Consider the following 15,107-nt stretch of genomic DNA (forward strand, 5'->3'; position numbering starts at 1 on the left):
TTAAAATCCGTCGGTCCGGCCCAAATTTTGTCCGGACTTCCACGTCTTTCACCGTCATTGATATGAGAGAGAAATTTGGACTCTTTCGATGTACAGTATTTAAAAAAGAAAAACTTTAAAATAAAGGCAATCATCAATGTAGACTACAGCGGTGGGGGTAAAAACTAAAAAGTGAAAAGGGCCTATCAAAAAAAAAAAAAAAGTGAAAAGGGACTGACTTTCTTGTAACGTACAATATTCTCTCATCTATCAAAGCCCCTAGTCGTTAAAGCGTCCTCTCTTTTTTATTTGCCTCATCTCAACCCCTTGCTTTATTTTCTATTTTTTAAGTAGGGTTAACGCTTAACCTTTATTTTTTTTTTTTTTTGAGAAATAACCTGTATTTTAAGTAATAAGTAATATGAAAAATATATTATGTCACCGTCATAGTTGAAAAAATTTTATTTTTATTGCCTAAGTCATTGGTATGAAAGCGATCATGTAATGTAGGAGACTCGCATAACGATAAAAAAAAAATAAAAAAAAAAGGAAGGTTATCAAATGAACGAACGATCATAGATTCATAGGTGTAGAGTAGCGTTTCATTATTTATTTTTAAATGAAACCTATTTTAATTTTTAACTCAATATATATCCCAGGTAAAGTATCAATACAATTACAGTATCATTTTTTAAATCAAAGTAAAAGGGTTCTCTTTTGTATAAAAAAAAAAAAAAAAAGTAAAAGAGTTCTCTTCTACCAAGACCTTGGAAACTTCTACATTTGCCTTGCAAAATGTGCAAAATTCCAAATATGACTATTTTTTCCTCTTATGCATGTGACCTTTCCCACCACTTGTTCAAGCCAATAACTCGTCACAACTAAATAAAAAATAATTTTGGTAATTATAAGTTTAATGCGTAAAATATTATAAATTAGGTAGAGCACATATTAGATCTGTTTGGATAGAACTTATTTTGCTGTAACTGAAAACTGAAAATACTGTAACAAAATAATTTTTAAATATATGAATAATGCTATGAGACTCATTTTTAATGAAAAAGTAGTTGAAAAGTGAAAACTGTGGGTCCGTGAACAATGCACCTGTGGGCTTAAAAAAAAAAAAGAAAAATATGGAAGAAGCAAAACATGGACGTGATAAGTTGGATCCAAACACATACATTAGTAAATTATTTTAAAAAAAATTTCATCCTAAATTAGATAGGGCATATGGATGATATATTTGCCCTAAGGGCATACGCTATAAATTTTTTTTTGTAGTTGTGTACAATATCTTACACATTTGTGTAGTCTATCACATAAATTTTGTGTTACAAGTAAAATATAAACAAATAGTTTTCTTCAAAAAAAGAAAAACAAAAACAAAAAAAATTGTCTGATTGGCCTTTCAAAACTAACTCAATCCCAAAATCTCTTCCTCGATCTCTCTTTGCACTTAATACCCCCTGCCCCACCACATTATAGAAAACAAGATTTTATCAACAAAAACCGCAGAGAATCATGGCTTGAGCCCCTATAAAACTACCTCCTTTCACCCCTCTCACAACACCAACTCTCACACACACACACACACACGAGCACAATCTAGCCTGTTCTGAGCTAGAAAAAGGCTTTTAAGCATGGGTTTTGCTACAAATGCATTGTTGCTAGTGCAACTCATGCTCCTAGTGAGCACCACCCTCACCGTGTTTGCTTCACCAATCCCAGTAGACCCCCCAAGTCACCACCCTCACCCACCAACCCCAGCACCAGTTTACCCACCTACATACCACCATGGCCACCCACCAAGTGAAGCACCAGCACACCCACCTACTTACCACCATGGCCACCCTCCAAGTGAAGCACCAGCTCACCACCACCACCACCACCACCACGGCCACCCTCCAAGCCACTCACCAGTTCACCCACCAGCTCACCATGAACCTCCTCACCATGCTCCTCCTAGCCACCCACCAGTTCTTCCCCCATCTCACCCTCCTCACTACCCACCTCATCACTACCCACCCCATCATCCACCAAGAGGTACACCTGTCCCAAGGAGCTTTGTAGCTGTACAAGGTGTTGTTTATTGCAAGTCCTGCAAGTATGCTGGGTCTGACACCCTCTTGGGTGCTTCACCTATTGATGGTACTTTCTTCATATTTCTCATGCTTATTATATTTGTACAATTTTGAAATTTCATCTTTCCTAGGCCAACATTATGTTTACTTTTTAAATAAAAAATTTTATCTTCATTTTGAAATTTCTTTTTGATTTAACTTTTTGTCCGTCCACTGTGCAGTGATCAGTTTAAAAATATTAATTTGTTGCTTTGTTTGGCGTCCATTGTCAATGATAAGATTTTCAGCATGCATCGTGTAATACTTGCTACCCCTGAAAAAGACAAAGCTGAAAGCTCTTTTCCACACCGTTAGGAAGAATTTTCTCCTACAACCCGTGATTCATAAAACTATTTTGGTTTATAACTTATTAAATTATTTAAATAATCATATTAAGTCATATAATTAAAAATATATACCTAAATAGTTTTATCTATAGATTTCCAAAGATATTTTTCATTTAAATTGATTTTGAGAAAAAACAAAGTGTGTACCTTCATCATCATGTCTTTTGTATCATAAAAAGGCATCATTGTCATGGCAACGCAAAAGTTAAAGTAGCTGTTATCCATTTTTAACTTCTTTCATGCTAAGCACGCTTTCCCTAGATATATATTATGACCAAACGTACTGAGTCATCTCTGACTATGGCATTGATTTTTTTGCAGGTGCCGTGGTAAAGTTTCAGTGCAATAACACCAAGTACCCAGTGATCCAAACAGCTAAAACTGATAAGAACGGCTATTTCTTCATCACTGCACCCAAGACCATCACCTCCTTTGGTGCTCACAAGTGCAAGGTGTTCATAGTCTCATCACCATTGGCCTCATGCAACAAGCCCACTGATCTTCACTATGGTCTCCAGGGTGCCAGCCTAAGGCCAGAGAAGCCATATATGGCTGATAAACTCCCATTCATTCTCTACACTGTTGGACCCTTTGCTTTCGACCCCAAATGCCCACTCTAAATCTTTTCACAGCTTGTATTAATTAATTAATGTCTGTATTTGCGTTATTACCACCACTGTCTAGGCTTCCGTTCCATGATTTAGACCACATTGTTGTATTGGCACTTTGGTGATTTTGCTTGAGATCTTGCTTGAGTTATAATAAATGATGTTTATCGATAGGATTATTATATATTAGTAATAAATAAATTCATTTGAGTTTGTGCAACTGTTTTAATATGAACATCTGCAGTAAAAAGCAATGGACATAAATGATTTTGTGAGTCAAATGGCAGACATGAATGTCACTTTTATCGGGGAAGTGTACATAGAGCTTTGAACCTCAGCGCATGCTGATCTCTTCAGTGGGTCAGCCATTGGATTCCTGAGGGGTCACGTATGTCTGATGATAAACACAATGGTTGTGGGCCTTACTCAAATTTGACCATTGATCATTTTTGAACAACCTTGATCAAATTTGAAAGTTGGAACGAATATATAATACGCTATTGACCAAAAGAAAAAGGACACCACCCTCTATTGCTCCAATGGGGGTGGGCTGTGGCGCATAGGATGCCAAATGAAATGACGCCCAATAAAAGGACGGAGTTATGACGGTGGACAAGTTTTATCAACTTCCTTTACTTCTTCTATGATTATGAATATTGAATAAGCATGTAGATATGTAGATATGCAATAAATAATATTCATGTTTTAATTAAGGGTCATGTTAACGAGTGTCTTAAGGACACTTGTTAACAATCTATTTTAAGAAAGTTTTGACATTAATTTTAAGGGAAATGAAAAAAGCTATCAAACCATTAATTTTTTTTTTCTTTTCCCATAAAAATTTTCTTTAATTGGATTCTTAACTAGTGTCCTTAGTTAGCATTTTGCTTTAATTAAATTTTTAAAGGATTTTCCTTGCATCAACTGCATGAAAATGAATATGAGATATTATACAATATGCAAGTTTTGAACCCCTATGAATATATGCAAGAATGTTTATGAAACTGTCTTGGAAGGCATAATGAAGTTGATATGAAAATGTTTAGTTTTGGATTATGCCATAATATGTTCCGACTCTTTCATGGAATTGATTATGCAATAATATTCATGTTTCGGATAGAAATTAAAAAAAAATTCAGTTCTTCCATCAACACACCTGTCCACTCAAGTCCACTACTGGTATTTAGTGAAAAACAATCAATTATTAGTTGCTATGTATTTAAGTAGTATGCGTTTGGTATTGATTATTTTTACCAGCATATTTTACTATTCAACTTATTTTTTGTACTATTTTATAGGTCTTACTGTATTTTTTGGTACTATTTATAGATTTTACTATATTATTTCAATTAACTTTTACTTTTATCTACTGTAATTTCAACAAAAAAATTTTTAATTTTAGCTAACTTCCCAAACGAATACTAATCCTAGACTTTTCTATTAAAAAATTGCGAGCCAAGATTTGAAAATTAAATATTTAATTTTTGTCATAGTTGAGGTTTCAAGTTCCCAATGTGTATGTAATCTTGTTCTTAAAATAGTCTACCCTTTCTCGCCACGTCTACCATCATTTTTTCTTCTACGGACACCCCTAGCACATATTATATTACTATCAAAACATATTATATTATTATCGTTTACTGATGAATAAATTGGGTTAAGTTCGAGAATTGTTCCATGGACACTATAAAATGTTGAATGACATGTTACATCACTACCACTTACATAACTTTCTTAGAACATCCACAGCAACTGTGGCAAAAATTATGCCATTTTACCACATTAAAGACATACTTTATTATTTTATCACATCATTTTACAACATCCCATTTATCAGATGTTTTATCATTCAATTCTATACATTAAAATAATATATACTACTCATTAAAATAATATATTATCTCAGCCACCAACAACAAACAAATACCAATCACCAAGCAACAACATCCATCAACCACCACTGTCGCAACAACACCAACCAGCCACCACCGGCACAACCACCACTTCACCACCACACATGCCCAGCAACCACCACCACCACCCCACCATCACACACCCAGCAAGGCAGAAACCACCAACAAAACAGGAAAAAAAAAAAAAAAAAAAAAAAAAAAAAAAAAAAAAAAAAAACACCAGCAAATACCAATCACCAAGCATGGCCATCACCCAAATGCCAAACCACCACCGATTCAGCACCGATTCAAACAAACAAATAGCCATCGATTCAAACAGAGAGGAGAGGGCCATCACCCCCACAGCCCACCACCACTGCCACTGACTGGTCGAAGAGAGAGGGAACCGGTACAGGGAGAAGAGAGAGGGAACCGGAGAGTGAGAGAGAAGAAAAGAAAAAATGGAGAAGAGAGAGGGAACCGGAGAATGAGAGAGGAGAAAAGAAAGAAAATGAAGAGAGAGGAGAGAGAAAAGGGAATATAAAATAATAAAAATTTTACAACATCTGTCCGTACCGTTGCAAATTTGCAACGGTACTGTTCATATGTGGTATAATTTTTGCCATTTGGAACATCTGATAAAGCTCTGTTTTTGTGTTTGGTGTGCTAAATGTGCCAAAAATTTGGCATTTGGCACATTTAGCACATCTGCTGTGGGTGCTCTTAGTCTCACGTATTATATATGTCATTAGAAAGCTAAGGATCGAAGTTAATTTCACAATTAACAAAATAGAATGATTCCTAAGATATTGAAAGCCAACCTTTGGTTAGAAATTTGAGGTTTTTTTTTTTCAAAAAACGGTTATACATGTCTTATATGTTTTACCTGTGTAAGAGCATTCTCATCAAGACTCTCAAATGCTATAAATGTTATTTTTTAGCATCTAAACCCCAACAAAACCCTCCCTATCAAAACTGGTATATGCTATAAAATTTACAATCTTGCTACAATGCACTATCATTTTTGAGAGCACACAGTAGTTGTATTGTAAAATAAAAAATGGTTTTTTATTCACTCAACAGCTCTTTCTCATTTCTCATTCTCTTTCCTCTCTCACTTCTTTCATCTCTGTTCTCTATTCTCTCTTCTCTCTTCTCTCTCTGTGGTTCATGGTTTGTTGTGCTCGTCGCCGATCTCTTTGCTCTCAGTCGCTTGATCTCTCTACTCTTCATCTGCAACGTAGCTAGCACATCACCAATCTCTCTACTGTCAATCACTCGATCTCTCTACTCTTTGGCCGCAACATCGCCAGGTCGTTGCTGCCTTCGATTCGCCCTCCCACTCGCCCTCACCTGTTCAGATCTATGATTATCTCTCTCTCATGCCTTGGGTTTCGATTTGCAGGTTGTGGGTTTGTACAGGGGTTCTGATTTGGGCATATTTTGGTGGGTTTGTGATTTGGTTTTGGATGGGTATGTTTTGTGGTGGGTTGGTGGTGGTGCATTTGCTAGTGGCGGCGATGGTGGAGGATTTTTTATTTTTATTTTTATTTTTCAGCTATGGTTGGTGGTGGTGAGTGGATGTGGATGTAGATGTGGAGGTTTCTTTCTACTATGATTTTTTTTTCTTTTTTTGTTAGTGGTGGTTGTGGTATGGGTGGTGGGTTTTTGATGGGTGGTTGGATGGTGGGTTTTGTGGTGACTGTTGGTAGTGTGGCGCCGGCAATGTTGTGAGAAAGAGAGAGATAGGAGAGAGAGATAAAGGAGAGAGGAAAAATAAAAAATTATTGAAAAATAATAAAGAAAGAATATTTAAATGAAATGGTAAAAAAAAAATAGAAGTTTTGATATAGGTTGTATTGTAAAGTGGTGTGTTATATGTTATAAAATTGGGTTTTGAGATGGTAAATGCTAAATTTTTTAGAATTGTTGATGGGAATGCTCTAATTCCTTTTGAGAGCATCACAATAAGACTATTCAAATTTGTAAAGCAAACGTAGGTCTCATAACTCTACTCTTTTTATGTAGCAAATATATATGATATTCTTGTGTGTGCTTAAAAAAAAAAAAAAAAAAAAAAATCTAGGGTAAATTCCACTAAACCCCCTAAGGTTTGGGCTAATACCATTTAAGTCCAAGACTTTTAAAAAATGACCAACTTGGTCCTTAAAAGACAATTTTATCCCTGACTAGTAAACCCTTCTCATCTCAGTCCCAAACCCTTCTCTCTCTCTCTCTCTCTCACACACACACACACCTTTGGCTCCCTCTCTCTCTCTTACCCACACCCACGACGGCTCCCTCTCTCTCTCACCCATACCCAGGCAGCTGGAGACTCTTTCTTTCAAGGCCAAAACCCATTTTTTCCACTACCATCTTCCACTTTCTTCTCAAATTAGTGCCATGGAGACATTTGACTAGGGATTTTTGAGCTTCACATCACCACCACTGCTATTGTTCCATGCCAGTAGCTTTGATTTGGTGCCAAATGTGCGTAGGTCTTTGTTTTTGGGTTTGGGTCTCTATTTCTAGGTTTCGGTCTTTGTTTGGGTTTGTGTGTCAAATGTCAAGGGAATGTTTGACAAGACCCACAAGCTCCGCCACCACCATTGGCGATGCCAACACCGGTGGCCGTCAATCTCTATCCTCTTTCTATGTCCTAATTTTTTTTTCTCTTTTGGTTTGGTTCTTTGTTTGTTTGGGTCTTGGTCAATTTACAGATTGGGTTTCTTATGTGATATAGGGATTCTGTGATTTTTTATTTGGGTTTGAAATGGGGTTTGGGCATGATCATTTGCAGACTTGTGGGTATTTTTTGATTTAGGGTTTGTCTCAAAATGGTACTAATTGGTGATTTTGTTAGTGTGTGCATATAAATCTATGTATGATTGGTAACCAGGGATAATTTTTGGGGGTTTTAGGTTTTGGAATTTGTATGGCTAAGTGTGTATGTTTGTGTTCTATGAGATGGTGCATCTCTGTAATGTGATTTGTGCGCAAATCCATGCTCATGTTAGTGTAATCACAGTGAATAGAAGAGAGGATCTGAGATGAGAAAGAGAAGAGTGAATAGAGTTTAATGGAGTTAGGGATAAAATTGTCTTTTAAGGACCAAGTTGGTTGTTTTTTAAAAGTTTTGGACTTAATTGGTATTTGCCCAAACCTCAGGGGAGTTTAGTGGAATTGACCCAAAAATCTATATGTATAGTTTGCATCTCACAAAAATCTTGAGTTTGGATTCAAGTTTTCTATTCTGTCAATAAAAAAAGTAAAAAGTTTTCCTGTTTTCTAATATCTAGAAGCTTAAATTCATCTAAAAGGTTCTGTATAAAAGACTATTCTTGTACTAAATTATTTTAAAGAATCAACAAACTATATGTCTTCAATCATAAATAGTTTATAACTATTTTTTTTTTTAAAATAATGTTTAAAACTAGAAATAGGTCCTAGGGGAATCTATAAGTCGGGTACGATTGGATCTCTCATAGCCTATCACCTAACCCAACTGTGTAGAATCTTAGAAATCCAAATCTGTTACCAACGGGTGAAACACACCTTGCTAACTGGCAAGCCCTGGAATTTTTTACATTCGCATCGATCAAAGTGATCGTACTCGTTGTTAATGGTGGCATAGTTGTCAGTATCGTACAATACGCAATACGTATCATACGATACGTATCGTATCATGTACAAAAAGTTTCGTATTGTAAGTGCTCATGAATCGTTCGATATATAGGTGCCTATCGTATGAATCATATCGTATCAGTGAATCGTACGTATCGTACGATACATAGACATGTGAGTTTAAAATGAGTTTTTTTGTTAAAATTTGTGGTTTTAGTTGATTTAAATAAGTTGTTAGACTTTGTTAACACAAAATTATTGGGAAACTTAATTGAGTCTAATGAAATAGCAAGTCCATGAGCGATTATTGTATTGAGTTGATTATTGGACAACTATTAATGAAAAGAAGAAGAATCACTTGACATAGTTTGATCATGTACGAAAGATAGCAATTATTGCATTAATAAATATTATTGATTTGGTTTTCTTAAAATAACATAAGTAGAAGTATTAAGAATATACATATTTATTAATGGATGAAAAGGAGTATGATATTGGATAGAATAGAAATAGTATTAAAAATTACATATTTGCCAATCTTTTTTTTTTATGCGAAAGATAGATATACTTTTATTGCGACTACGAAAAGGAGTTTACATCATGGATAAGAGCTTGCATAATACAGCAAGGGTCCTCTTCAATCCACGCAACATAATCATTTATGCTAGATGCATTTTTTGCTAAAATATGGGCCGGCATGTTTCCTTGTCTCCGCACGTGAGAATACTCAATACTTCTAAACTCTTTGCTAATGTCTTGAATCCCTTGAGTCACAACAGCTATTGAAGATGGGGCCCGGGAATAGTTACATAAAGCATTATAAACAACTGTTGAATCACCTTCCAGTACAACATCCCTAACACCGACGTCCTTTGCAAAGAGCAGGCCCACCTCGACCGCTTTGGCTTCTACCTCTACTGCTCCTAATGGCAACGGGATCTTCTTGCTTAGAGCTGCTTCAAGCCTACCCTCACTGTCACGGATTACTACCCCAACGCCCACTGCTTTCTGTTTCAAGAAAACTGCTCCGTCAACGTTGATCTTGAAGAGACCATCCCGTGGAGGAGTCCACCTAACACTCTGCTGAGGCGCCGGAACAACTGGTCGGTCATGCAGAATCGCCGCTCTGTACTCCCGAAGATACTCCGACGCCCAACTGAAGATCTGCCTCCCCGTCTTACTTGCTCCGCCGCACCTGACCTCATTACGGTTGTGCCATAATGCCCATGCCGTTGTGGCAACCTGAGCCACGTGCTCCTCACCCACATCCTCCTGCATTAACAGCTTCCACATTACGTCTAAGAAGGACAGAGATGAACCACCTGGTGCTGGAAACACCATCTTGGAGCACTCCCTTGCCTTCTTAGCTTTTCTACATTCCCACAAGACATGAAACACCGACTCCGACGCCTCTTTGCAACCTTCACATACCTCATCCTGGACTATTTTACGGCGCATCAGGTTGTCCTTCTTCGACAAGGCATTACGGCATGCATGCCACATAAAATGGCGAATTTTGTAAGGTACAGGGATGCTCCAAATCCTTCTCCAAAAACTCCTCAATTTGCTAGCATCCGACGAGGCGCCTTTATTAGGCGATAAGAGCAGGTTCACAGCCATCTTGTACGCACTCCTCACCGTAAATAAACCATTCGGTGTTTCAGACCAAATAAGTTTATCCGGTGGTAGCCGGGCACTAATGGGGATGCTTTTGATAATGTCAGCCTCGTGTGGTAGGAACACAGTGTCAATAACCTCCGTCCGCCACTCCCCTTTTTCACTATCTAGCAATTTTGCCACCCTGGTGTCCGCATGTAGGAAAAGCCTTAGAGTAATAATTTTATGTGATGGAGGAATAGGCAGCCATTTGTCCTCCCATACTCGAATGCTTGCTCCATTTCCAACCCTCTACTTCAAGCCTTCTTTAACTAATGATTGGGCTGCCATAATACTTCGCCACGAGTATGATGGATTATTGCCAAGCGATGCATGGATAAACTCACACCTTGGGAAATATTTCGCCTTCAACACTCTATAAACTAGAGAGTCATGGCCTACTTGGAGTCTCCATCCTTGTTTCGCCAACAAAGCCAAATTAAAAAGTTTAAGGTTCTTAAAACCCATAGCTCCATTTGACTTTGATTCACACATTTTGTCCCAACTCAACCAAGGGATTCTATTTTCGTTCTTCACTTGGCCCCACCAGAACTTCCTTATCATAGCTGTTAACTCATCACAAAGATTATCTGGCAGTTTAAAACAGCTCATAGTGTAGGTTGGTATAGCTAGCGCCACTGCTTTAATCAATATTTCTTTTCCGACTTTGGATAACATCTTCTCTTTCCATCCAGACAATTTCTTACCAAGCTTTTCCTTTATATCATTAAAAGTGCTGCGTTTGTTTTTGCCCACAAGGGACGGCAAGCCAAGATATTTTCCATGCTGCTTGATTACTTGAGCACCAAATCTTCTTTTAATCTCTTCCTGGATCTCCTTCGGAGTATTACTGCTGAAAAATAGGGAAGTTTTTGCTCTATTCAGCTGCTGACCTGAAGCTCGCTCATAAACCCCCAACACTCTTTGCAAGGCGTCACATTCTGCAATAGTTGCTTTGCAAAAGATGAGACTATCATCAGCAAAAAATAAATGGGAGAGCTTAGGACCCCCACGACAAATAGCAATCCCCTCCATACTGCCATTACACACTGAAGCTTTAATCAAAGCTGATAACCCTTCTGCACACAATAGAAATAAGTAAGGTGATAGGGGGTCTCCTTGTCGGATACCCCTGGAAGGAATAATGCGACCTCTAGGGCGACCATTGATCTTGATAGCATAGGATACTGTAGTAATACATTGCATGATCAAACTCCTCAATTTAATATCAAATCCCAATTTCTCCATAATTTTCTCCACAAAAACCCACTCTACCCTATCATAAGCCTTACTCATATCAAGTTTAATGGCCATCTCACCCATTTTAACCCCTTTTTTCCGACTAATATGATGCATAGTCTCAAAGGCTACCAGAATATTACCCATGATTAACCTTCCGTGCGCAAAGGCACTTTGGGTATCACTAATAATGGATGGGAGAAATTTTTTCAGCCTGTTTGCTATTGCTTTAGAAGCTATCTTATAAGTTACATTGTAAAGACTAATCGGCCTATAATCAGAAACATGTTTCGGTTCATTTATTTTTGGAATAAGCACAATATGAGTCTCATTAAAATTTGGAGGAGACATACCATGATTGAGGAAGTCTAACACTGTGCTTGTTACAACTTCACCACAAGTATTCCAAAAATGTTAGAAAAAAAGAGGGGGCATACCGTCGGGGCCAGGGGCTTTCAGGGGATACATCTGCTTCAAGGCCAATCTCACTTCCTGTGCCGTGTACACTCGGGTCAAATCAACATTCATAGCAGTTGTAACTTTCGGTTGGACTGCATGTAAGATTTCGGAGAACTCATCTGGCTTGTTTGAAGTAAAAAGCTTCTCAAAATAGGCCACAGCGACTTCCTCAATCTTCAACTCATCCTCCTGCCACCTCCCCTGCTCGTCAACTATACCATCAATATAATTTTTCTGGTGCCTAGTCGAAGCTTTCGCATGAAAAAAACTAGTGTTCCTATCGCCTCCTTGAAACCAGTTCAATCTTGATCTCTGTCTCCACATTTCATCTTCTTTCTCTAGCCAACTGTTGAGATTAGCTCTCGTGGCCCTTAACTCGCCAATCATACCAGAACTAGATGGCTGTAATTCCAACCACTCCAGTTTTTGTTGAAGCTCAAAATTTTTCCTTCCCACGTGTCCAAACTCCTCCTTATTCCAAGCCTCTAGGTCATGTCTGCAATGCTCCAAACAACTCTTCAGTACACCCTCTGCACCTGAATGTTCCCCCATCTCCCATGCAGCTTTAACAATCTCCTCACACCTACTATCCTTCAACCACATCGATTCGAATCTAAAACTCTTTCTTATTTTCTTTTTCTTCCTTTTTGGCACAAGATGAAGTGAGAGTGGTGAGTGGTCAGATGCTGATGAAGAGAGATGGTACAGTTTTGCAGCTGGAAACAAATCCATCAATTCCTTGTTAGCCAACGCTCTATCAAGTCGTTCCCGAATATGCATCCCATCCGCTCGATGATACCACCAAGTGTATTTCGGTCCAATGAAGTCCACCTCCCTGAAACCACAGTAATTTATAGCATCAACAAAATTCTCCATCTGCCTCTTTGGTCGTGTATGGCCACCTTCTTTCTCCGTGAGTCTCGTAATTTCATTAAAATCTCCAATGGCGAGCCATGGTGCCGAGGACGTTCCCTTAAGGGATTTTAACTTGGCCCATGACTCCGGTCGCTGCGCTGTATCAGGATTACCATAAAACCCGGTGAAATGCCAACTACCGCCATCCCATCCTCCTTCTATCCAAGCATCTATGTGATCCTAAGAATATGTTTTAATCTTCACAGTGATTCCTTCCTTCCACAACAGAGCTAACCCACCTTTGCTTCCATCACTAGGCACAATTAAACCATGTTTCATCTTACATTGATCCTTTACTTTCTCTAACCATTCCCTTTTCGACTTTGTCTCCATCAAAAACACAATCTTGGGCTCTTCCTTGTTCACCACCTTTTCCAAGGCTTTAACTGTCCGGAGGTTCCCAAGCCCCCGGCAGTTCCAGCTTAAGAGACTCATTGGTCTCGGCAGGGTTGCCCAGCAACCTCCGCCGTTTCTGTACCATTATTTTCCTTTGCAACTTTCTTCTTTTTTCCATGCAAGTTTACGTCAATGAAGTCTCTGTCTGAGCTTTCAAATTTTCGCTTCAGCCCAACATCAACACTCATCGTTTCATCCATATTAGTTGATGGGCTTTGTCTCACCTTTCTTTTCCAAGTTCCCTCATTTAAGCCCAAAGCCCCTTTGTTTGATACAACACTTCCGGACCCCTCACTAAAACCATTGGGCTTTGTTTTTTGTTTCCCCTTACTTCCACCTTTATTGGGCTTAGCTTTGTCTTTCATTCCTTTCAAGCCCGGATTAGCCCAGCCCACACTAAATTCAGAATTAGTCAACACTTCATCAGCCTTTAATTCTACCAGCTTTCCATTCCGATCTTCCTTCTGAATTTCCAATCCCGGATCGTCCTCCATGATCACGACATCAACTAGATTCACGTTGCTATCAATCCAGTTTGCCGTTTTTTCAGTAACTGCAGCCTTAACATTCGGTCTCCTAGGCCCGTTATAAATCTCATCATCAATTGCTTTTAAAGTTTCCTCAAAATTCGGGATTTGCTCCCGAGATTCCCGTACAGCCACGTCATGCATACGTTCACCAATCCTCTGCTCATCTCCACCGCCGTTTACCTCCATTAACGCCGCTGTCTCAGTTTCAGGCAAACCGTCTGGTGCGCATGCAGTCACAGGATCCACACTACTCCGGTTCTCCATCACCACAGGACCCGATTTCGCATTCCCAGTAGCCGTTGACTGCATCTTCATCCGTCGTGGTTGGTCGAAACCTTGCACCTCAACGACTGATTTCCTGCCATGGTTGAACTGCGGAGCTCTAAGCCAAGGTCCGAATTGTTGTTCCTCGACCCTTAGCGCGCCTTTACTATTCAGCCACAGCAAGCAATCCTTATCGTCATGGGAGAGAAGCCCACACCAGTAACAAATGTTTGGCAGCCGTTCATACATGAACGCTGCCCATCCTTCACCTGATTGATCCTACGATATTTTCCGCCCTCTACACAACGCTTTGGTTATGTCCACCTCCACTCTGACCCTCATAAAATTCCCACCTTTCATCTCGCCAGAATCCTTTGGCCTAAAAACTTTTCCAATAGTCTCGCCGATACTCACCGCTGCTTCCACCGTTAACAACTAAAATGGAAGGTTATGAATTTGAATCCAGAAGGTGGTCGTCTTAAACTCTATATCTTGGACCGGTATCGACCCATCGTACCGCTGCACCGCCACCAAATGCCTATCAAACGCCCAAGGTTGTCCCTGCATTACCTTTTCCGCATCTGCTTCCATCTCAAAATCGAATAAGAGGACATTGTCTATGCCCTCACAAACCTCAAACTTCCCTCTAGTACGCCATAATGGTCTGAAGGTCTTTGCCACCGCCTCAACGTTTACGTTTCTCCGGGTAAAAAATTTCGCAGCCAAAACCGCGCCAGTTGCCTTTTATTCCTTTGTTAGATCCATTTTTACTTCTTCCTCCTTTGTTAGCGAGAGACTCCGCCACCTGTTGGTTAATTCTTCCATTCTGAAACTACTGCCCCACCAGAGCACAACTTACCCCAGTCTACTACACTAGAGACAAAACCCTCCTAGTATCTACGTTACTAGAGGGACCACAGCCTCCTTCACAGAGAAGGGAAACACACTGCTACAGTAGAGAGAGGAAAAGACTACTCCCTACCGAGAACTGTATAAAAAGTTATTGATGGAGTATAAAGTCATATTTGCCAATCTTGATTAGTCTCTTAAGAACTAATCCTAAAGTTTTTGAACTAAA

The 15,107-nt window shown here is 39.0% G+C and overlaps 2 protein-coding genes across 2 annotated transcripts; one reads left to right on the forward strand and one right to left on the reverse strand.

Moving 5' to 3' along the window:
* Window positions 1-1,526: 1,526 nt before the first annotated feature.
* LOC126725987 (non-classical arabinogalactan protein 31-like) lies at window positions 1,527-3,267 on the forward strand. The gene is made up of 2 exons (XM_050431061.1): window positions 1,527-2,127; window positions 2,768-3,267. The coding sequence occupies exons 1-2, from the start codon at window positions 1,620-1,622 to the stop codon at window positions 3,064-3,066; spliced, it is 807 nt and encodes a 268-aa protein (XP_050287018.1). The 5' UTR covers window positions 1,527-1,619; the 3' UTR covers window positions 3,067-3,267.
* A 5,882-nt stretch (window positions 3,268-9,149) lies between these two features.
* Window positions 9,150-13,274, reverse strand: LOC126728194 (uncharacterized). Its single transcript, XM_050434059.1, has 4 exons — window positions 13,079-13,274; window positions 11,903-13,009; window positions 10,576-11,854; window positions 9,150-10,371 (listed from the first exon to the last, which is right to left on the reverse strand). Exons 1-4 carry the CDS (start codon window positions 13,272-13,274, stop codon window positions 9,150-9,152), a joined length of 3,804 nt encoding a protein of 1,267 aa, XP_050290016.1.
* Window positions 13,275-15,107: the final 1,833 nt, after the last annotated feature.

Source organism: Quercus robur, chromosome 5, assembly GCF_932294415.1.
Source record: "Quercus robur chromosome 5, dhQueRobu3.1, whole genome shotgun sequence".
Classification (NCBI taxonomy): domain Eukaryota; kingdom Viridiplantae; phylum Streptophyta; class Magnoliopsida; order Fagales; family Fagaceae; genus Quercus; species Quercus robur.